Source organism: Vipera ursinii (genome assembly GCF_947247035.1).
Source record: "Vipera ursinii genome assembly, chromosome: 2".
Classification (NCBI taxonomy): Eukaryota; Metazoa; Chordata; class Lepidosauria; order Squamata; family Viperidae; genus Vipera; species Vipera ursinii.
In genome coordinates this window covers 253,286,181-253,310,223 of record NC_139513.1, presented here as the reverse complement: position 1 = coordinate 253,310,223, position 24,043 = coordinate 253,286,181, and the positions used below count along the sequence as shown (strand labels likewise).

Here is a 24,043-nt window from a genome sequence, read left to right as displayed (position 1 = left end):
ATTCTGTAAGCAATCTCCCCTTTGCCATTCCCTTCCATGCAGAAAGCTGAGATATTGGAAGGGGATTGCAAGAGAGTAAGGTTTTGCTCTTGTGCACATCAAAAGCAATATGATTGAACTCACAGCCTGGGACTGGGATACATGGGTGTGCTACACAAACAGCTTACAATACTTTCTTGAAATATCTTCCTCTCCAGTCTCTCTGCTCTGGGAGGATGGAAAAAGAAAAAAAGCAAGCACTTTTTTTGCCTGACCCTTTCCCTGCTGCCAGTGCGATTGCATTGCTTTCTATGTCTAGAAGAGCAAACAGCTTGCTCTTTTGAAATCACTTTACAATCTCCATGCTTGGTGGGGAGGCAAGAATTTTTTTTGGGGGGGAGAACAAAAAAAACACGTCAGGCATAGGTCAATGTATACTGATTATAATGCAAACACATGACTGAGGGAAGTATCTTGGTATGTTCAGAAATTAGCCATTAGGTAATTTTTTTCCAGCACCATTGTAACTTGGTCACTGAATGAGTAGCTGGTAAGGACACAAACATGCATATTATTACATTTAATAAAAATAATTATCTATCTACCTACCTACCTACCTGCTTTTTAATCAGCCTAGATTCTATTGCATTTAAATGAAGCCTTACATAGATAATTAAATACTTAAACTTTGAGTCTGTCTAAGAGTTTTAAAACCTTTGCAGGAATAATTCTCAAGATTCATATTTATTTAACCTTTAGATTAAAAATAAATGCTAAGTAAAATCCTAACCTGAAATTTAAATACTTCAGTAGAAACTTTGATTTAATCAGTTGAATATATTTCTCATACAAAGCTTTGAAAAGATGTTATTTACTTTGTTACCACTATAAATTTAACATAAAAATATCTGGTACCTTGGTATTTAAGTTCATAATGACAGAAAGAGGTTGTCTGATTGTCATAAAGGCTAGTGAACAAAACTTTTTATGATGAGCCCAAATATTTTGCAACTGTACAGCTACGTGAGGCATCTTGTGTTTTCCCAGTGGCATAATGTGAAGGTCATATTTGATCTGTCAATCATGAACAAAACATCAGGCCTCTCAGATAAGATCTTGCTCTATGGCTAGAAGTGGAATCTATGACCTCTTTTTAACGATCAACCCTATCAACATCCCCAACACTTCCTGAGTGGGGATGATATGAACTGCAGTCTGACTTCTGGAGAATCAGAAGGGTTTTTTTCCCACTGTTCCAGCGGAACATCATTTCTGGTGTGTAGATTAATGTATGTAAATGAAGCAATCTATTTGACATGTAGTGCTGAGATACAGTGCATGGACAGGGACTTCAGAATATGCTATAGAGTGGCACAATGTATGTGTAAAGAGTGAATGAAATCAAACAGGGTGTACCTGCCATAATTACACAGGAATTTAATTAGTAAGGTCATTGTTTGTACAGAATCACAGATTTGGAAAAGACCTAAGAGGTTAACTAGCCCTTACTTAATGCAAGTTTGCCTAACTGTTCTTTTTCTTTCTTCTTACGTATTCTGACTTGTACCACCCAATGATTGCCTTCTAGAGCTTTGCTTCTGAGAGAAGACAAATGTAAAAGACAAATTAAAATATTTCTCCCTTCCTCTCTGTAATAGATTTACAGCCTGTTTTACTCTTCTGTTGTTTCTGCTGTACACCCAGGAAAGTCCTTTTTATTATTTGGGATATTTTTCCAAGCTTCTGCATATTCTAGCCTTTCTATTTTGCTGACACAAACTGTGTAGTTTCTGATAATTGCTTTATATTCCTCTTTTGGTTATGTTCCTCTCCTACCATTTTTGTTTTGTTTCGTTTTTCAGGATTTTAGCAAACTGTGGGTTTCCATGCAGCTTTCTTCATACATTTCCCTTTTTAATTCCATATTATTTGTTCATGCACTTTCAGAATCTTCTTTCAAATAATTTTATATCCTCATCTATTCCTGTACTTCTTTAGTATTTCACGCCATTGGCTCTGAGTTCATTACAATCTGATCTGTTGAAATTCAATGCACAAATCTGACTCTTCTCTATTTCCTCTCCCCTTGATATCACTATTTCAAGGACAACATAGTCATATCCTCCTTTCTTAGGGTTCCAAATTCTCTTTATTTGCCACACACTGTATTCATTGCTATAGAAACATCTGAAATTGTGGCAGTACTCCTGCTCGCTTTATTACATAGTTTCCAGCCAATGAGCCCTCTCTGCCTCTCTGCTTCTCCCTTTATTTCTTGTATTGTTGCCCCTGTTCCTGGGAAGTGTATTCAGTTCTTGACTTTTGTAAAAGTTCTTTCATTCTGGTTTAATGTGTTCTTGATGGATTCAGTGAGGTGCCAAAAATATCCATCTTTGTAGCTTGCCTCTTGGCAGAAGGTCTTTGTGTGGCAGCACAGCCCATGATCAAAAAACATAAATCTTTCTCAGTGGTACCACCTTGACAGATCATCCTATTCACTTCCAGACTGTGAAGTCTTAGTTCCTTTCAGCAGGAAATTGCCCATTATCAGGTAATTATCAACCATCATGAAATGCCTCTCTTCCACCAATTAGTTCTTGGGTTTCTTTGAATCATGGAGATCTGAGAGTCTTTCATTGTGTTCTGTGAAGCTATGGTTGGTAAGGCTTGCCAGATAAGTTTTTGTATATGGACCAAATGACCACATTGCAAAAACAAGCAGACAATTCAATAATGTAGGATAATCGTTAAGAAAAACAGTGTTCCTCCTCCATAAAATGGTAAAATGCAATATAATTCATAATGATTTCATCATATGGAGCCACCATGTTTAGTTCCTTCTTTCTGTTTGTAAGAAAAAAGAAGTGCAATCTAAGTTCTACTATTAATATCACTGAAGTTATACAGCTAGGTTGCCAGATTCTATACCATCTTCCTCAAGTACAGTACTACTCTTGTTTCTTTTTAAGTAGTACTAAGGGTAGATATCTGTAACACATCTTGTTCATCACAACAGTATAAAATATTTTGAGAGTTTCTTGGGGATTTAAAAAAAAATTCTGGTTATTTCTGAATGTTATTTCCACATTCAAAACCTTAGGCTCTCCTCGTTGGACATCTTCTGCCATCGTGTTTACATTAAACAGAGAACTGCATGAGCCCCAAGGGTCTTCTCCTAAAATATATCTGAAAAGGCACTCTTGTATCTAAGAACAATACTAAATAACAAAAAAGAAAGATGTTATCCTGGTGGAACAGACAAAACTCCTTACAAAAGGTGCCCATAACCCAAAAGGAAAGCAGGGCAGCAGTAGTATTCTGAAGGGATACTGTTCCAGAGGGTAGGTATACAATAGAGAAGGCATGTTTCTTGCATCTCGTCAGATGACATTGTTTAATGGATGAAACCCAGAGCAGCTGACTCGCTAAAACTGAACATGCTACCACATTCTGCATAGTGAAACTTCCAAATGGTGTTCAAGACCGGCCCCATGTAGAGTAATGCATTGCAGTAATTCACAAATGAGATAACCAAGGCATGAATGTTCCTAAGAAGGGGTTCTTGGTCCAGCAACATTCGTAATTGATGCATGAGATGAATCTGTGCAAAAGCCCTCCTGGCTATAGCTGCTACTTGATCTTTAAGCCACAATCTTGTTACTGTTGAGTTTAAGCCTGCCCATCCAGACCTCTATATCTTCAGACACTGGGATAAGACCTTGAAAAAAACATTCTACTCTCAAGATTTTTTTGTTAACAAATACACATATGCTTCAAAAAAACTTACAGTATCATGTGGCCGATTATCTTTTCCTGATAAGATCAAGAGGTAATTCCACACCAACAGCAGCAACAAGACCAGTGGAATCATGTACAGCTCAAAATTCCATGTTCCAATAAGGAAAAGCTGGAACCAAGAAAAAGATTATTTATCTTCAGATATCCTGCAATGGAATACATACCAGGGAAGCTTCCCTTGATATTCATAATTGTGCAGCTTCCTGTTTCAGCGAATTGGGGAATTTTGATGATGTGGAGAAAGTACAAGAATGAAAGAAGAAGAATTATATATTCACTTACAATGGTGTTAAAAGCTTCATTCACAGAAATAAACTACTTAATTCCTCCTTTAAAGTATAAAACATGGAAGAAAACAGATATTTCAAATCTCCCAATCACAGTTATTTTTAACTGCTCGGCTAAATAGAATAAAATCTCAATTTAATGGAATATTCAGGGGAAGAGGTATCTCTTAAATCTGAACATGTTAAAATTTATATCATTTGTGTCGAAGTTCTTCCATTTTTATATTATGTAGTTGACTTAAATGGCATCATTTGCAGGGAAGTCACAATTAAAAGGGCAGATATAGGGATCTATAGGGATATAGATATCCCTAACAAAAATATTCCAAATGAACAGTCTTATTTAGAAATATATTTTGGCAATGTATTTTTATGATACTATCAACAAAAGGAACTTGAGTCTACTGCTGGGATTGGAAGGAAAGTATATCTTAAGAACTGAACTGCACTTTCAAATTCCAGTTTTTATATATTTTATTTTATTTTTTTTATTTTAATCCCATTTATATCCCGCCCTTCTCCGAAGACTCAGGGCGGCTTACAATCTAAGCACAAACCAATGTGCTTAGCAATAGCCTTCATTCTATGTATATGCCTGCTTATTAGGGCTTTCGCCCCCCCCAAGCGGCATTATTACAAAGTCAGCTTATTGCCCCCAACAATCTGGGTCCTCATTTTACCTACCTGGATGGAAGGCTGAGTCAACCTTGAGCCTGGTGGGATGCGAACCTGCACTAATTGCAGGCAGCTGGTGTTACTTAAGGAGGCATTAGCCCACTGCTCCACCAAGGCTCTATTACAAAGGTGTTCATTTTATATTATTATAGATGAAAGAATAATTAGATTATATGAATTTATTTTGATAACTCCCAATTAAAATAATTATTTTTGAACACTTCTTCAAATACACCTTCAAAACAACAGGCAAGAATTCTTTCTCCTCTCTAAATAGGAAAGGGCAGCTCTTAGGTGATGTTTGCCAATTCATGGCTTTGTTGTGACACGTGCACCATCTAACAAATGTTTTTTTTTTCCTGGAGGTCTCCTTTCATTCATAGGCGGTTTCTGGAGATTTGATCAATCTTTAAAAACTCAGAGTGTAATCAGTTATTGATATTGTTCAAAGATTATTTTGCCAGATCAGCAACACAAAGAGATAAAGCAATATTACAATCGGTTAAAGGTTAGGCATTTTGATGAAAGTGCCCTTTAAGTTTTTAATTTAAACTTTACATTTAATTTTTGAACCTTTTAACCATTACATAAGCCGAATTCCAATAGAACTTTGTCACCTTACATTTAATTTTCTGAGAAATTGCCAGTAAGTATGTGTGATATCTATTTTCCAATAGAAAATAAAACCAATAGAAATATGGAAGGCAAAATGTAGAAATCTAGGCTAGTATAAGGCACTATTTAAATTCTTAAAACTGAGAAATCTATTATCTAGCTATTTTAAGCACATTTGCGCAAACAAAAAGCCAGTATGATTGTAACAGAGATAGATTCACTTCAAAGTGATCAATAGGACTGTGTTTTTGAAGGACAGCCTTAAGCTTTCAATTTTAAATAAAGGAGTTTCACCAATGGAAATAAAGCTTTCTTGTTTCTTATACATACAAATTCATCCCTAATCTTAGCATCCTTGAAAGGACAAAATAAGCTACTCCCAAAAATATTTAAATGACAGTTCATGTGATCATATTAATACTTCAATGTACATTCCTCCTTATGTAATAATAACAAGATGCTTTATACATAAGCCAAGTATTATGTGAATCTGGAGTTAGTTCAGAATTCATTCCAAGCTGCATAAGTATGTTTGCATAAATGAATATAAAATAAATTTTGCTTCATCACATGAAGTTTGGAAGCAACACAATAGCTTCACGATAAGGTAATAGATAAGTATATTCCAACTCTTTCTTTTACTATCTTTCCAATTCTTTGTTATATAGTATTCAATGCAAAAGAAGGAAAAAAGAACTTATAATGAATCAATAATTTTGTTAAGGTTAACTGAAAGGTTTTTTTTGTGAAGAACTTACATTAGAGAAGAGAGCTAAACATTAAAGTAACAATATTTATTTATTTATTTATTTATTTATTTATTTATTTATTTATTTATTTAATTAATTTATATACCGCCCTTCTCCCTAGGGACTCAGGGCGGTGAACAGGGCAATACATAAAAAACTAGAAAACAATAGATGGGAAGGAGAAAAAAACCAAAGTTTTCAGAAATGTAAAAGCTTGCAACTATTTTATTAAATATACTGTATTGTTAATTTTGAGTATTTTTTTCTTGGCACTTCCAAAATTGGTTTGCCACTGCTTCCTTCCTATGGCTGAGAGAGATTAACTGGCCCAAGGTCACCCAGGTGATTTTGTACTAAAGGCAGACTAAAACTTATGACTTCCCAGTTTCTAGCTTGATGACTTAATCACTACACCAAATTGGCTCTCATTCCTTTTTTGTTTGGTAAACAACTGCATAGATTTCATACCACTTGCAACCCTTGAAATTAACTTCTCTATCTGTGTTTAAGAGCCACATCTTTACGGACACATTATTCTCTTTTTGTTGCTGATTTAGTACACCTAATAAACTTAACTATGACCTGACAGTCAATCAGATCTGGCAAAATACTGATATTGCCGAGGGCAAGGAAAGTCACATTGATCTCATTCTTAATGTGTTACAGGATAAGGAATACATGCCACTTGCCAGGGAAACTGGACTACTGTTCCTTTTTGCTATAATTCTGTGGCAGGTTTATTGCTTGTTTTTGTTGCAGTGTAATACAGAAAGTATGGATTTTTTTTTCTTCCAGTAATATGGACATCTTGGATCAAGACATAAAGTCAAACATTTTTTCTTTTTCTTTTAAAAAAGCCAAATGATGGTGCATTTTTATGCTGAATATACTGTTTCTCAAACACCATTCAGCTCAGCTGACCATTCTCAAGGTTGAACTCTTAAACAGAGTGATGTTCCCTTTATTATAAAATCTACATACTCACACTTTCATAATTGTTGATCTCAGAAAGGATAGTTCTGAAAACATAGTTTACCATTCCTGGCATATTGTGATAAACTACTGTAATTCCATCAACACTGAGCACATTTACAAACATTTAACCCTAATTAAAATGCCCTTTATAAATTTTAGCAAGCAAAATGTTCAGCTGTCATAGTTTGTTTACAACTGCTACTTTTTACACATACACATACACAAAACACACCCCCTGTATGGACTTATGAGTAACTTTTTATCTAAAACATCAAGAAGGGACATTGCAAAATTTACTGTGTATCAGAATATGAAATCTCAGATTTATGCTGAGAGAGGCAAGATGGTCAATATGATTCTATACGGCCAAGTTATAATTCAATGTTGAAAAACTGAATCCCAAGATAAATACAAAAAAGTTATATCATTTTAATAATGTGATATTTTCTTTTTATATATGTAATTTAGTTTTGTTTTCTGTTTTGTTTAGCTTTTTTCTTTGCCCCCTCTTTTTGTTTGTTAAAGTTTCTAAATATATGTTTTTCCCTTCATAGGCAATTTAGTGTAGGGTTTTCTCTCTTTTTATTTTCACCATGCAGTTTTACTGTATCTATAATGTACGTTTCTTCTTTTAAAGTTCACAATCCTTTATTGAATAGTAATATAGACAAACCAGAAAGCTATTTAGTTTATAAATATTCTGTATTCATAAACACTTTTTAAAAATGTTAATAGTAAACTTTAAAAATCAATAAAATCATGTGTGTGAAAGCCCTAATAAGCAGGCATATACATAGAATGAAGGCGACTGCTAAGCTTGTAAGCCGCCCTGAGTCTTCGGAGAAGGGCGGGATATAAATGGAATTAAAATAAATAAATAAAATAAATTAATAATTATTACTTTTATAAAAGTGCACTTATTGCTTTCTCCTGTATTATCATTAGTCCTTTGCTGCTTATCAATTAGATCTACATTTCTTATTACCCTATTGAGCAGTGTAAATTCCAACTGGTGCTGAGAGCTGCCATTTTATTTCCTAATGAAGCTGCTGATTTCTAAAAGGAATTGGCAAAGGTACTGCTGTGTAAATGGCAGCAAGGCTCCAAGTGGAGTTTCCATTTTCACCAATTACCAAGGGGTGGGGTGAGGAATGATGCTAATAAATTGTAATATTACAAGAAGTGATATATCAAATTATAGAATTCCAATCACTATGGTAGGCCCTGGTGGGTTATATGATGTTCAAAACCTCTCAAGATATAAAAGGTATTGATGCAGATTTAAATATTCACAAAATACAAAGTAAAAGAGTTTGTTTTTTGCAACCCATCAAAAAAGACCTAGAATAACACCTATGGATAGCATATATTCGCCTCTACTGGTTCAGAGGTAAGCAATTTTTGAGGGATAGCATATATTCGCCTCTACTAGTTCAGGGGTCAGGATTGTAACTCAAGATCCCCAAAGTTCTAGATTGCTGTAGGTGAATATCAGGGGAATTACAAAGTTACTAGAAGGGCCATTTTTTGCAAGTTTAAGTTTGGGTGGAATGGGTTGGTATAAAAGTAGGAATAGGAACCCACTGGGAGGCACATGGCTCCTATCTCCATTTTATCCAGGATATCATTTTTTTTCTCTTAAAAAATAATTCCTAAGCCAGTACACTGCATGAAATACCAGTGTAGAAAAAAAATAGCTCTGCAGTCTTTAACAATTCTCAAATACTATGACTTGCTCATAATCATGTCCTGCTCATATCTGGAAACAAAGCTGTGCCCAAGATTGTAGTATACTTGTTACTTGTTTTGTACAGACATGGCCTAGTTTTTAGCAGCAAGTTCATTCTGCATTCTCCTGAGGTGAGGAACTGCAAAGAAACTCTCAAACAGAAAATAATTCTATTGCTCTCAAGCATTCAGCAACACAAGTTACTCCACTCACATTTAGGATGATGTACTATATGTTTCAATTTTCCTTGGAAAATACAAGGATAGTGTTAACATATAAACTAGGGGTCTCCAATCCCTGGTCTGTGGACCAGTACCAATCTCAGGCATGCCAGAAACCAGGCCATGCAAACAAGTGAAGTCCGATCTGCAGAATGCAAGAAGCACATGAAACCATGCCCCCTCTAGTCTGCAGAAAAATCTCTCTCCACAGAATTGGTTCCCACAGCCCAAAAGGTTGGGGGCCACTGACGTACACCACAATTCCTTTAAGCTATTTATAATGAAAAGCCTGACCTATATTTAAAAGGTTGCTTCTAAATTCAACTACATTATTTATACTCACAGTGCTCATTTTGGAAAAACAAAAACTCATTTCTTATGTTATAGCTTTTGTTTTGCTTATAAAGGCAGAAACTCTCAAATATTAGAAATATTTTTTCAATATATATTACTCTTGTTTCACTTTAGCTTATCACATCTATTTTTCTAGTAATGATTAGTCTCTGTAGGACAGAGAGACATATATTGGTACATGCATTTAATCTATGTATCTCATAAATTTCCTATATTTTTTGTATATATAGTATTATATGGAAAGACACAGGAAAAATCAGAAATAGAGGTATGTTCTTATATATAAGGAAAGCCTATATAAATCCCCATAGGAAAATGTGTAGGTTATTGTTGCAATGTCTGTCATCCATGTAAGAGAAACAGAAATGAGATGGGCATTAAATTTGCATACAGCCTGAAGCACAGAGGTGCTATATGTGAAGAATTGATGGGCATACCTTGCAGGAAAATTCTGTCAGATTATCTCAGGAAAAAAACACCCCCAAGGAGATAATTTACAGATATCATGAGAATTTGCTTCAAAACATGAAAATAAACTCAAACTCTACAACAAGGGGAAATGTTAACCAAAACCTTGCACATGCCATAACACAATCAATATTTTAGTTAATTAACTTTGAGTTTAACGTTGTTAGAAACACTTCCATTAAGATTTCAGAGTATTTATAAAATGTGGAAAACAATAATGTGTGTGTGCGTGCACACACACACACACAGGTTATATACAAACACATATAAATACAAACATATATACAAAAATAAGAGAAAAATCAAGATAAAACCAATAATTACAAATCATTATAGTTTAATATGTTCTACAAAAATATGCAATATCAACATACATCGACAAATACAACTAGGTGAGCAGCTCATAAGAAAATGATAAAATGCTCCCAGATTAGAGATGCCTGCTTTAAAAAAAAAACTTAAATTGCTTCTACAGGTACAATCCTACCTAATCTAAGTGTTCTTAGAAGCTTGATAAATAATTTATTGGCACTTACTACGGTAAACATAGAACTCAGTACTGGACTTAGAAGCACAAAAATTGCCTTCACATTATCTGAACATAACTTTCTCATTAGAGTCTTCCACATCATTAAAGGTAGAACCCAACAGAAGTGGTGAATGCTCCAACACTGGAAGTTTTTAAGAAGAGACTGGACAGCCATTTGCCTGAAATGGTATAGGGTTTCCTGCCTGAGCAGGGGGTTGGACTAGATGACCTCCAAGGTCCCTTCCAACTTATTATTATTATTAACATATCTTCTAGACACAATTATGTTACTCATCAATGTCTGTCAAGCTGTATAAGACCAGTAATTTAGTCATCCTTAGTTCCCTGCTGCCATTTTTTTGTTTTTCCTCTGCCTTGAATACATTAGAAACTTTAAGCATACAGCCCTGTCAGAAATCAGTATGACATTAACCTCTTTCATGTTTTCCTTCATGTTATGTTAGCCAGATGCTCAAAATGTGTATATTCCTAATAAGACATCCACAATCGTTAAGCCGGCTCCAAGGATGTTAGTTTCTATCTCTGCAGATGAAATCCTTCGCATGTACAGGTGACTGCACAGGAGCTTCCATATGAGCCAGAATCTTGTGTTAGTGTTAGTGTATGGAGAATGTTTTAATGTCTATATGAATGTCAACAGATATTGTAGACTAATGGAATATCTATACATTCATTATTCAGGAAATGAGAGCATACCCAACATTTTATAGTTGACTCAATGGGGCATGCCTATTTACAGAACTAACTTTGCTTATAGTGGCCAAGTTCTTGGGAAAAGTTATTGGAAAAAGAGCAGCTATTACTGATATTCTGAATCCCTAGTATCAAACTGTTTGATTTTGTGTTTAATGTGACTTCAAGTAAATTATATGCTTTATATCCATACTTATTGTAAATATAGGAAATGAAAAGCTTTCTAATGGTTCCAGTCTGCTGACTGATGTGGGCGGCCTCATTATTTTCTTGCAGCAAAACCAATGAGGAGCTTTGAAGCATTTTTATTAATTTTGAACATATTTTTATTTATTTTATTAGAATTCTTTATCCTGTCTTTATTACTTTGTAAATAACTCCAGGCAGTGAACATACCTTTATACTCCTTTACTCCTTGTCCTATATTTCACACAACAACAACCCTGTGAAGATGGTTGAGCTGAGAGGAAGAGACTGCCTCAAGGTCAGCCAGGTTTGTAGCTTGGTGCTTTACCCACTCGACCAGGGGTAGGCAACCTCAGCTCTTTTATGACTCATGGACTTCAACTCCCAAAATTCCTGAGTCAGCTATGCTGACTCAGGAATTCTGGGAGTTGAAGTCCATGAGTCATAAAAGAGCCGAGGTTGCCTACCCCTGGACTAGAAGACCTCCAAGGTCCCTTCCAACTCTATTCTGATTGAACTTCAGAGCAGCATTCCCCTTTATTGCATCTTTTGCAGCAGCACACCTTATGCGATTAGGACTACTATAGTGAATCCCTGAAAAATGCTATGCTGACTCAGGAATTCTGGGAGTTGAAGTCCATGAGTCATAAAAGAGCCGAGGTTGCCTACCCCTGCACTAGACCAAACTGTCTCATATATTTTATATTTTATGAAACACAAATCACAGGGGGAGTATAATCATTTCTATTTCTATTTCACTGTCATATAACCACACTGACTACCATTTTTCCTTTATATATCAAAAAGGATATACAAAATTTCAGTTCAGAATGTCAACCAAATCACCCCTTTGAACTGAATCATCATATCGAATCAGATGCATTCATATCAGATTAAGACATTTGATGGATTTTGTACATGCACAAACATTTGTATTGAGCCAAGTCCTGGAACTGATTCCAACCAGTTTTTCACATTGAATTAAGCTGACTTACTAAATTAGAATTTTGAATTGAATCTTCAAATCAAATCATAGCTGATTTGCATATTGCCCCCCCCCCTCACACACACACTTTTGAACCGAGGGTAATACATAAATGCATCATGAAGAAATTCTAGTTAAAAAGATGAGGGATCTAAAGGCACATGCAGATTTATTTTTAAGTACTGAAGCTCAGATATTACAAGGACCATAGTTAAGGGATAGCCCTTAGTGGAACAAGAAAATTACATACACACACCTTCAACTAGGTAGGTATCTTACTTTTTCAATAAAATAAATGGAGAATCAATATGGACAATACTTTTGCATGTCCCCGCAGGAACAATAGTGCCTCCAGGGAACATGTTGGAATCGTAAGCTTAGACCAGACATGTCAAACACAAGGCCTGGGGGCCGGATCCGGCCCGCAAAGTGGTTTCATGCGGCCCGCGAAGCCATCCTGGAAACAGTGAGGGAATGGCCCCCACTGCCTTGGCCCTGGCCCAGAGACCCTCCTTCTGCCAGAGACCCTCAGATCTGTCCCACTCCTGCCCAGGCCCCATAGGCACCCTTGATGCGAACAATGTAGAGCTGGCCACGCCCACCCAGTAGGCCATACACACTCTAGCCACACCCACCCAGTAGGCCACGCCCAACCTGGCCATACCCACCCGGCCCGCTGAGGGCAACCGCAATGCTGATGCGGCCCTCAATGAAATTGAGTTTGACGCCCCTGGCTTAGACTATAATCAATTGCTTAATCATTAAACTTTTGTAAGACTTGGTTAATTTAGTCAAGTGATGTATGAACAAATCAAATGTATATTACAATACTGTAAATTAAATCAGATTCTAAATATTGTACAAACTAATTAATACCCAAGAATTTCTCAATCCCGCATCCTTCCTTACTGAAAAGATGGTTGAAGGATTCTCTAGGATTGTATCTATTGCATAACAACAAGTTACATTTAAAGAGGAAAATAGGTACTCCTGCAGTACAGGTAGTCCTCGACTTACAACACTGCCATTCAAAGTTACAATGACATTGAAAAAAGTGACTTATGGCTATTTTTCACATTTATGACTATTGCAGCATCCCCATGGTCATAGAATCAAAATTCAGACACTTTGCAACTGACTCATATTTATGATGGTCACGGTGTCCAAAGGTCATGTGATCCTTCTGTGACCTTTTGACAAGCAAAGTCAATAGGGAATCCAGATTCACGTAACAACTGTTTTACTAACTTAACAAATGCAGTGATTCAGTTAACAACTGTGGCAAGGAAGGTTGTAAAATATGGGGAGATTCATTTAACAAACATCTTGTTTAGCAAAAGAAATGTTGGGCTCAATTGTAGTCATAAACTGAGGACTACCTGTATTGGCAAAAGTGCTTATGGATTCTAAATCTAAATAATATTTATGACTATGAGCAGATTGTTCCCATTTCCCCAAAATTTTAGTCATGGTTCTAAACATACTTTCAAAATGATTATTTATCATAATTAAAATATAGAGACTTCCGGTCCTGCGCAGTAGCGACTGGTCGTGGGCTTGCGGACCACCACACCCCCACAGCCAACTTTCGTTCTGCTTGGAGACTCTAAGTGGCTCCGGAGAGGCGGCAAAGAAAGCAGGGTGCCCTGGCGACTCTGGAATGACAGTGGTCATTCCATTTGTCTTGGGGAAAGCCTTCTAACCCGACAGGAGAAAGGCTGTATTTCATTGATCAGCTCAAGCTACTTGCAACCAGAGTCCAAAAGAACTAACCAGCACTACAGTAAACAGCGTGCTTGAAACTGGGTGAGGAATCTGATTCTCCCTTTTCTATTCTACACTTAATTTCCTGGAAAAGATCCCCAAGAAGCAAAATACCTCCAAAAGTGAAGAAGGGGGACTTCCACCACATCCCTATACTAACAGAAGTGGTGAATTAAAATTTCTATGAAGGATCAAAATATATGGTAGTGAAATAAATTTATAAACTTCAAAGCTAAAGTTTAACTTTGGACAAGTTTAAGACTGTTGAATGGTTAAGACTCTCATTTTAAAGACCATTGTTCATATTGAAAAAGTAAATAGATGCTGACACCTAGTGGTGGATGAAGATTATGATAGCTATGATTTCCATAGAGAACTTGCCAAAACCTGAGAAAAGCTAATCTATGTTTGTGACCTTCAAAGCTTTAATAATAAAGAACAGCTGTGACAAAAAAAGACAACAATCTGGGCTGCAGACAAAGAGAATTATAAACTTTAGGAAAAAAATCTTTTTTGAACTCTTTGGATTACAAACATCTATTTAACCAGGACTCTAAAGCTATTTGCAGATAAGAAGGTAAACTCCAAATTTTGGCCATCATGGATCAGAGACATGTAGACAGGACACACCAGGAAAACATAAATACCCATCAGGAGGAGATCACAAAGAAATCCAAAATAACTTTGAAAATACAAACCAATCTATCTTTAAGTTAACTCCTTAAGTAACACCAGCTGCCTGCAATTAGTGCAGGTTCGCATCCCACCAAGCTCAAGGTTGACTCAGCCTTCCATCCTTCCGAGGTAGGTAAAATGAGGACCCAGATTGTTGGGGGCAATTAAGCTGACTTTGTAATAATGCCGCTTGGGGGTGTGTGTGAAAGCCCTAATAAGCAGGAATATACATAGAATGAAGGCTACTGCTAAGCTTGTAAGCCGCCCTGAGTCTTCGGAGAAGGGCGGGATATAAATGGAATTAAAATAAAATAAAAAATAAAAAACTTTACAACAAAAAAACTTTCAGGAAACAACAACAGAGAAGGAGCAGACAAAACAAATAAGTGGACATACAATTGAAAATAAAGAATCAAAGATGGAACTTAACAAAGCAAGAAAACATGATTTAATCCTAGTGGGGGGGCGGAATATACCAGAAATGGAAAAAACAACTCATCCCTTAAGACTACAAAATAAATCTGAGGACAAAAAACAGATTGGATAAAATGGAATGTAGAGATGTTGCAAACATCAGAGAGAAAGGAAGTGGTAAGAGAAGCAAAGAAGGAGAAAGAGAAAAACATTTTCAAGAAACATGAAAAAGCAAAAGCCTCACATAAAGACACTTTATTCAATTTAGTTCTTATAACTACAGCAATAGTCATGAATATATGGAAAACCTTTTTGATTCAGCAAAACACATTGATCAAGAAAGATACTGGTCAAAGGAAAAAGATCAAAGTGAAAATTAAGAAAATAGATGATGGGATCTACAGAGAGAATATTTTAAAAAGAAACATTTGTTTGAATACGGTTAAAGAAATAGAAAATATTCTGAATACATATATCATTCTAGGAGACATGAATTCCTTAAATAATATTATATGCTTCCCCCCCTCATTTTATTTCTTGATATAAGTCAGGGGTGTCAAACTCAATTTCATTGAGGGACGCATCAGCATTGCAATTGCCCTCAGGGGGTCGGGTGGGTATGGCCAGGCTGGGCGTGGCCTGCTGGGTGGGCGTGTCTAGAGTGCGTATGGCCTACTGTGTGGGCGTGGCCAGCTCTACATCGTTCACATCAAGGATGCCTATGGGGGCCTGGGCAGGAGTGGGACAGATCTGAGGGGGTCTGGCAGAAGGAGGGTCTCTGGGCCAGGGCCAAGGCAGTGGGGGCCGTTCCCTCACTGTTTCCAGGATGGCTTCGCGGGCCACATGAAACCACTTTGCGGGCCGCATCTGGCCCCCGGGCCTTGTGTTTGACATGTCTGATATAAGTAATATAATACTGCTGAAATGGCCTAGATGAAGGAAATGTTTTAGATAATTAAATGTGTCTGAATTTAGGAAAATTATAATGTATAAAAAAGAAAAAAGTGTTTTGAATAAGTGTTAAAGGATTAGATGACTAGGCACATTAAATGGAATATTTAAAGATTAAATATATTTTTAATCATGGTTAAAAAGAGTAAGAATTTTTGGGAATAAATAAATATTAGCTTAGGAGGAATATATATTTTAAGTAGTATTTTTCTTTTTATGTTTCTTTACTCTTGCTCTCTCTTTTTACCTATTCTTTAAGAAATGTAAAAGTGTTGAGATGGTTTATGTGGGAAAAATGGATTTAAATCTTTAAATGTAATTAACTGTTGAGAAAATCTTAACCAGCAAGAATACTTCAAACTTTATGGGAGAAACAAATCTAAATAAGGACTGTAACATGATATAAGATGAAGCAACCAGAATGATTAGATAGAAAAGAAATATTATATTTATGCGATCATTACTTGTGAGGAGGCAGGCTCACCCCTTCTTGATGGGCTATACCAGAAGCTGGCTATTTAGCACAGCAGACAGATAGAGATGGCGGCAACCACGGGCGGCGTTCGTTGGGCTCTGCTGTGAGCCTACACAATGGGGGACTGTTGAGGTTCACGAAAGCCCAGCCGAAGGGCATATTCGGAGGGGGGGTGTAGGAACAGCAGGCTAGCACCGTTTCGCGGTGTGGAGCCTTTCCCCCCCCCCCAGAGAAGTAGAAGCGGCAGCGGCAGCGGCCGGGCGGCCTGTAGCTTGCCGCCGATCAGCTGGTGCTCTGGATCAGCTGTCAGGCGCTGTGCTGGCTAGAACTGATCGCTCGCTCTCCCTTCCTCGGGCGTTGGGGAAGCTTTCTCAGACTGAGATGACTTCGGTAGCCTAGGATCCTGCTGCAGACCTCTGGATGGATCATCAGGCGCCTGAACTCGGTTGGAGGGCGCCGTCTGCAGCCGTGTGGATCTCTCTGTTCCTGTCTGTTGCTCCTGGCCTTTCCGCTTATAAAATGGCTGCGGATTCCCGTCTCGGCGTGGAGGCTATGGGGGAGACTTTTCTGTCTCCTTTTTCTCAGAGGACGATGGAGATTTGGCTGCTTGAATCTGAGCATTTGACATTTATAACTGAGCCCCCTGCAGCCCTAGAAATGGATTTAGTGTGCTGGATGGTCTGCTTGCTACTTTCTAAGATGGACTGGATGCTGGAACAGGATTTGGGACATTTTTTCTCCTGTTCCCGTGACCTCCCTATGATGTTCCGGAAGGAGTCTAGGACAGGCCGTGGTGAGAGGGCGGCTCTGGACTGGCTATCAATCCCCTGCTGGTGTGAGAGACTAGCAAGGTGGACTTTTGCTTCCCCAGCAACGCTGCCCTTATCCATCCCAGGCTGGATTTCATGGCTAGGTGAGAGGACAGTCATGGGCTCTTGTCTGGACCGGCTCAGGTGAGAGCAGAGCCGGATTGGCAGACTGCTGAATGAAGACACGTTCCGGACTTAATGTTTTTTACATCTGAACTAACATCTCATCAGCTAATAACTTCTGACCCCATTTGTGAACAATGGCTCATATGGACAGTTCCATCTCATGGCTCGCATACAGTACTCTGGATCGGACTTGTGCGCCCTCAGAGGGGTTTCTCCTTCCTGGATACGACCAGCCTTCTTTTCTAACATTCCCCTTGATGACGGACCCAATTGCTGGGGTTCCGAGAAGTGGCTGGGCTTAACTAGGGGCCTCGAGTGGAGACGCGCTAAGAGGCCCCTGATAAAATTTTTAGCCGGTTATTTTAAAAGGTTAGGGAGGGGGAGGGAGGGGAGGGTAGGGAGGGAATCTTTAACCGGCACTCAGTCTGGACCTGTTAGAGGTCCTGACGGGACGGGGTCGGGGGAGGTGGCTGCTGGTTCTGGGAATGTGGGGGTGGGGTTTCAAATCCCCACGGCGATAGGGAATGGCAGCAGGTGTTTGCGCGGAGGGCCATATCAACACCTGGGATCGCGCCCCCGCTATCTCCAAGCGGTGGCGCGCTCCGACCCTCCGGTTAGCACCCTCTTACCCGGGGATGAGGGTGATCAGGCCCCTGAGCTCAGGTTGGTCTATTTTAACGCTAGATCCGTAGTTAACAAAGCTCCCCTCATCCATGATCTGATCGAGGAGGAAGGTGCGGATCTAGCATGCATCACGGAAACTTGGTTGGGTTCGGAGGGAGGGGTGCCTCTCACCGAGTTATGCCCGCCAGGTTTCTGGGTGCTGCACCAGCCACGGGCTCAGGGCAGGGGTGGTGGGGTGGCAGTGGTTATTTGGGAGACTTTGTGTCCCCGGGAGGCCACCATTGTCCAGATGGCCGGGAGTGAATCCCTCCTCTTGAGATGTGGTTCTCGGGTTCAGTTGGGTTTTTTGCTTACATACCTGGCGCCCAGCTGTGTGGCAACAGCCCTGCCTGAGCTGCTCGACACCCTCTCAGGGTTGGCGGTGGAGTTCCCCAGGCTTATAGTCCTGGGTGACTTCAACCTGCCGTCACTGGGAGGGTCGTCGGAGTTAGCTCGGGAGTTCATGGCTTCCATGACAGCCATGGGCCTGACCCAGGTTATTGAGGGCCCAACTCATGTGGGGGATCATACTCTCGACCTGGTATTCCTGTCTGGACAGTGGTTGGATGATCTGGGAGGGGGCTCCCCGTCCATCACCCCTCTGTCATGGTCAGATCACCACCTCCTGAGGCTGGTTTTCCGTCATGCCACCCCCCGCCGCTGGGCGGCAGAACCGACCAGGTGGTTCCGCCCCAGGCGCCTAATGGACCCGGATCGGTTCCAGAGGGCGCTTGGGCCTATACCTATCACCCTTACCCACAGCCCAGTCGATGCTCTGGTGGAGGCCTGGGAAACGGCTGCCACCAGGGCACTTGACTGCGTTGTACCCACGCGACCTCTGACCCAGCGCAGATCCCGTTGGGCCCCATGGTTCTCTGTGGAGCTCCGGGAGATGAAGCGTCGGAGACGAGGTCTAGAGAGCGGTTGGAGATCCAGCCGATCCGAATACGACCGATTGCAGTTAAGAACCTTTATAAGGTCTTATCTTGCGGCGATAAGGACGGCGAAGTCTAACTACTTTACCGCCCTTATCGCGTCCGCAGATAATTGCCCGGCCGCCCTGTTTAGGGTGACTCGCTCCCTCCTTAACCAGGAGGTGAGAGAGGATCCCTTGCAGGGACGAGCCGAGGAGTTTAGTCATCATCTGGCGGACTAAATCGCTTGGATCCGGACCGGCCTGGAGTCTGACTGGGCAGAGTCTGATGTGGAGGAATCAGGCGGTCTTGAGCACGTTATCTGGACTGAGTTCGACCCTGTTTCCCCTGATGATGTGGACAGGATCATGGGGAGACTGAGCACCACCACCTGTTTGTTGGATCCGTGCCCCTCCTGGCTAGCTTATGCGGCTCGGGAGGGAACACGAGGCTGGTTTCATGCAGTAATAACTGCTTCTTTGAAGGAGGGTGTCTTCCCTGCTGCCTTGAAGGAGGCGGTGGTGAGACCCCTTCTCAAGAAGCCTGCTTTGGACCCGCTGCTTTAGACAACTACCGTCCAGTCTCCAACCTTCGCTTTCTGGCGAAGGTTGTTGAGAGTGTGGTGGCGCATCAGCTCCCTCTGTTCCTGGAGGAAACTGATTATCTGGACCCGTACCAATCGGGTTTCACGCCTGGACACAGCACGGAGACGGCATTGGTCGCGCTGGTGAATGATCTCTGGAGGGCAAGGGACAGGGGTTGCTCCTCTGTCCTGGTCCTATTAGATCTCTCAGCGGCTTTCGATACCATCGACCATGGTATCCTGCTGCGGCGTCTCAGGGGGTTGGGAGTGGGAGGCACCGTTTTACGGTGGTTCTCCTCCTACCTCCAGGGCCGCTCGCAGTTGGTGTTGACGGGAGGGCAGAGATCCGCCCCGAGGCCTCTCATTTGTGGAGTCCCTCAGGGGTCGGTTCTCTCGCCTCTCCTGTTCAACATCTATATGTAAACCGCCCTGAGTCCTCAGGGAAAGGGCGGTATATAAATGCAATAAAATAAATAAAAATAAAAATAAATTATTTCTAGGAATATTGGGAAAAATCATGTATGTAACTGTAAGAACTGTATTATTTCAAGGTTTGCAAATAAGACATTTTGGGGAAAAGTGGAAATCAACTAAATGTACTATGTGGATTATGGATTATAGAAACGAACTGTTAATGATTTTTCTTTACAAATGTAAACCCAGCAAACACATTGTTTAGCAACTATTAAATGATTTATGTTTTTAAAAAATCAATAAAATACATGACATAAAATATAACGATTTGGTAACTAAACTGTGCAAACTAGTACATTAGCCATTGTAAAAAGGTTGCCCAGACAGAAGATTCCTTTGCATCAATCTGCATTTCTGTTCATGCATTCAAAAAGCTCCCTTTTGGGATATACCATGGAAATAGCGTCTCTTCTTTGACAAATCAAACTATGAACCATTTTGTAAGGACCATTTGTTCTAACTTGGCTAGTGACCACAGAAATTTAAGGTGGAGGGAAAGAGAGGAAGAAAGAGGCTCCCATTTTTTAACTTTATTGAATTCACTCCAAATGGATTTCATCATAATACTTTTCAGTTTCTTTTGTATTAGAATTCCCTCACTATTTTATTTTTAATTGCAAGGTTGTTTTTTTTAAAGAATTCATGCAAACACATTGGGGATCTATTTGTGTTCTTTGCCTTCAAGATAACGATACCTCTTTTTATTGAGACAATGAAAAGCTGAAAACTCTCATGCTGATAGCCTGAAATATTTTTGCTACTACTGTGAGTCAAAGGGTGGCTCCCTCCCACCTGCATTTGACTTTGCATGTTCTAGTATACGCACGAATGCGCAGATAATATGATTAGAAAACAGCTTGTTCATAGAAAGCTGTAGTGTTCCCTTTTCAAGTCTCCCATGGTGCAGCACGCTGACAAAGGAATAATAAAGATGCACATTAATAGGCCTTTGTAGGTTTTTTTTAATCCCACTTAGTGAATCTCAATGAATTTTGCACTCACAGCTGTCTTATGTTAACCAAAGGTTGGGGGGGGGGAGAGAAATGAATAAAAGAAAACTATTGTAATCATTGAAGTCTATATTTCTTAGAGCAAGGAATAACTTCAAAATAATATTTTTATCTGCTTTGTTATCAATAAAATAGAATGAAGCTCCAAAATTTGACTCAAACAGGCCATGAACGCAGATCAGAATAATAATTTAGCCTTCTTCCATAATATATACTTATTATAAGAATAAAACTACTAAGAAGAAGTTGCCTTAAGGGGAAGGAAAATCTATCTGGTAAAAACATTATTGCTGGGATGATTCAAAGTACCAAGTCATGTAAACCAGAGGGGTCTATTTTAGTAGCAATTCACTAACCATTGAAGCAAGGGATCCCTTTCTAGGACAATGAAAAAAATCCATCTATAATATTTTGTTCTACACTGTTTATTAACTGCACTTTCCAAGGAACCCTGAAACAGCAATAGATGTTCATACATGCTGCTTATCTTTAGAGTGCTACTTAATAAATGGGGTAAAAGCAGTGCACAAGACTTTGCTTACTACTGCTCCTCGCCAGCCTCATAAGAACCAATGCATTTCTCTCACATAGCTAACTGGAAATCATGTAGGTGGCCCTGTTTAAAGATGAAAAGCAAGATTAAGAGATTGAGACTTCATTTACCTCATTAGTGACTTGAAAATAAAGCGAGTGCTGAATAGTGTTTTGAATAAAGGAAATAGAATATAGTCGGTCAGAACCTCACAGATGTATTGATAGCTGAAAAGCAACACATTAAAATATATATTTTTTGCACATCTCACCAAAATAATTCTTGGATTTCAACTAATAATTTGAATTTTGTCACTGTGTTTTTCCTCCACCAGATCATTTAGGGAAAGAGAAAATCTCAGAGCATATTTAGGCCACTCGCCATAAGATCATCATTAAATTTGAGAATTATACAAATGTAGTGCTAGTTAGAGTTGGTTTATAAGGAATAATAAATAAATAAATAAATAAATAAATAAATAAATAAATCCTTGTCTTGAGATGTCACTGGTTTTGTGAGACAATAGTGCTACCTAGGGGTTCAAATGCAGAACAACATTCATTTATTATTAATTTGCTAAAAGGAGGAATCAGAAGTTTTATAAATTAGCAAAAACATAAAAATACTGTGATATCAGATATCTGAAGAATGTCTTCTGCTTTTACCTAAATTTAAAATTGTCCATTCTTGCCTCTGCTTGCTTAAGTTTCTGTTAATGCAATGCTAGTGAAACTCCTTTTAAAGAATGACATTTATTGAGCTTTTTAAAAACTGAGCTAAAATAAAACAAAAAACAAAGAAATGTGAAATAATAAGCTTAACGATGAGGGAAAATGTTGAAACTTTACAAATATTGCTTACTGCAAATGACCTAATGTTCTAATCAGTAGGTTTGTTTAAATACCTTTTCTAGATGACTTTGCCACTGAAGCACATTGACAAAGAGCTGTTTCTAATATTACAGTAAAAGCAACTAACACTGATACAAGAGACATTATTTGTGCTTCTGCTGCTGGAGAAAACATCTTTAAATCAGGCTAGCTTACTTCTAAATGTTATTTCCTAGAGTGGATGAAACATTTATGCAGTAGCAGCTTTATTCCTTAATACACTTTAAATAATTATGTTTTTCTGCATGACAACTATTAACCACCTGTTTTAAAAATCTTTCAAAAGTAATAGCATAACTTGGTATATGTGTAATATTTCAGTCTATATATTTATATTTAATAGGTCAATTCCATTCATTAATTTTCATAATCTAAAAAAACAACTTTTTTGCAACTTCTCCCTATATTTTATTAAATTATAGGTAAGTAAGGATAACCCTCAGGCATACATTTAAACTGTTGAATCTAATTAAATCAAATTAGGATAATGAAATTTTAAAAGTATTTTTTAACATTAACTACACTTTATTTCTAAACTGCTTTGTAACTTCTATGCAGGATATTAATTTAAAAATCTGACATTAAAATAATTCTGTGTCCTTTAAGACATTACATATTTTGTTTTACTTCTGTTCAAAGTGTATGTTTTTACAACAAATAGTAGATTTAGGAAAAAGACATATTGTTAAAAACAATTTAACAATAAATCTGACAATACTTTCATCTGTAAAAAATGAAACAACTAAGTACAAAATAGTCCAGTTTTATTAGTGAAATTATTAAACTTGATTCCAACACACAATCTCATATTTAATGGTGACCATAAAATTAAATTCTAGGAATAAAATGTAAGTTTATATATTAAAATTGTATTTCACACACAAATATATATTCTTGTACAAATTTTTAGATATTTCTTCAGTATTATATACTCTGCTGTTATCCATGCTATAATTTTACACTTCAAACAGGTATATGTTTATTGAATGTATAATAGAGAAAAGCATGTTCTTATTTGCACTGACTATTCCCCTTACAATTTTTTTAACAATAAGCATAATTATCTTCAAACAAACAAAAAAAACCTCATGTTTCTTGAAAGGAGGGAAGAAATGTACATCAAGAAAAATATTTTAGGGTAGGACTTTTATGAAATGTTTCTGCTTTCTTAACATCTATAAAAGATACATAACTGTCAATTATAAGACATAAGATGGTGCATTAAACTCTAAGATTCATGACTTGTCATTAATTTATAAAGCTTTGTAGATTTGATATTTCATTTGGGCGGCAGTCAAGGTTACTGTTAGAAAGAAGTTTAAAAAGGCTTTACCAAAGACAAGCATTAAGTAAAAGAAAAACTTTGATATAATAATTCTAATCAAACTCTTGGCTGTGGCTATAATGCTTTAAACTTTAGACAGTATTAAAATTTTATCTTATTCATTTTGGACAGAATGATTCTCTAAAAGATCAGTCATACTTCGGTTAAATCAAAC

The 24,043-nt window shown here is 38.2% G+C and overlaps 1 protein-coding gene across 1 annotated transcript in view; it reads right to left on the bottom strand.

Moving 5' to 3' along the window:
- The window catches only part of MCTP1 (multiple C2 and transmembrane domain containing 1), a gene marked incomplete at both ends in the record, with an annotated part of 162,850 nt that overhangs the window by 38,121 nt on the left and 100,686 nt on the right, over window positions 1–24,043 (bottom strand). The window contains one exon of the mRNA XM_083353508.1: window positions 3,767–3,886. Within this exon, the coding sequence (XP_083209634.1) occupies window positions 3,767–3,886 (120 nt within the window). The remainder of the gene's footprint in view (window positions 1–3,766; window positions 3,887–24,043) is intronic.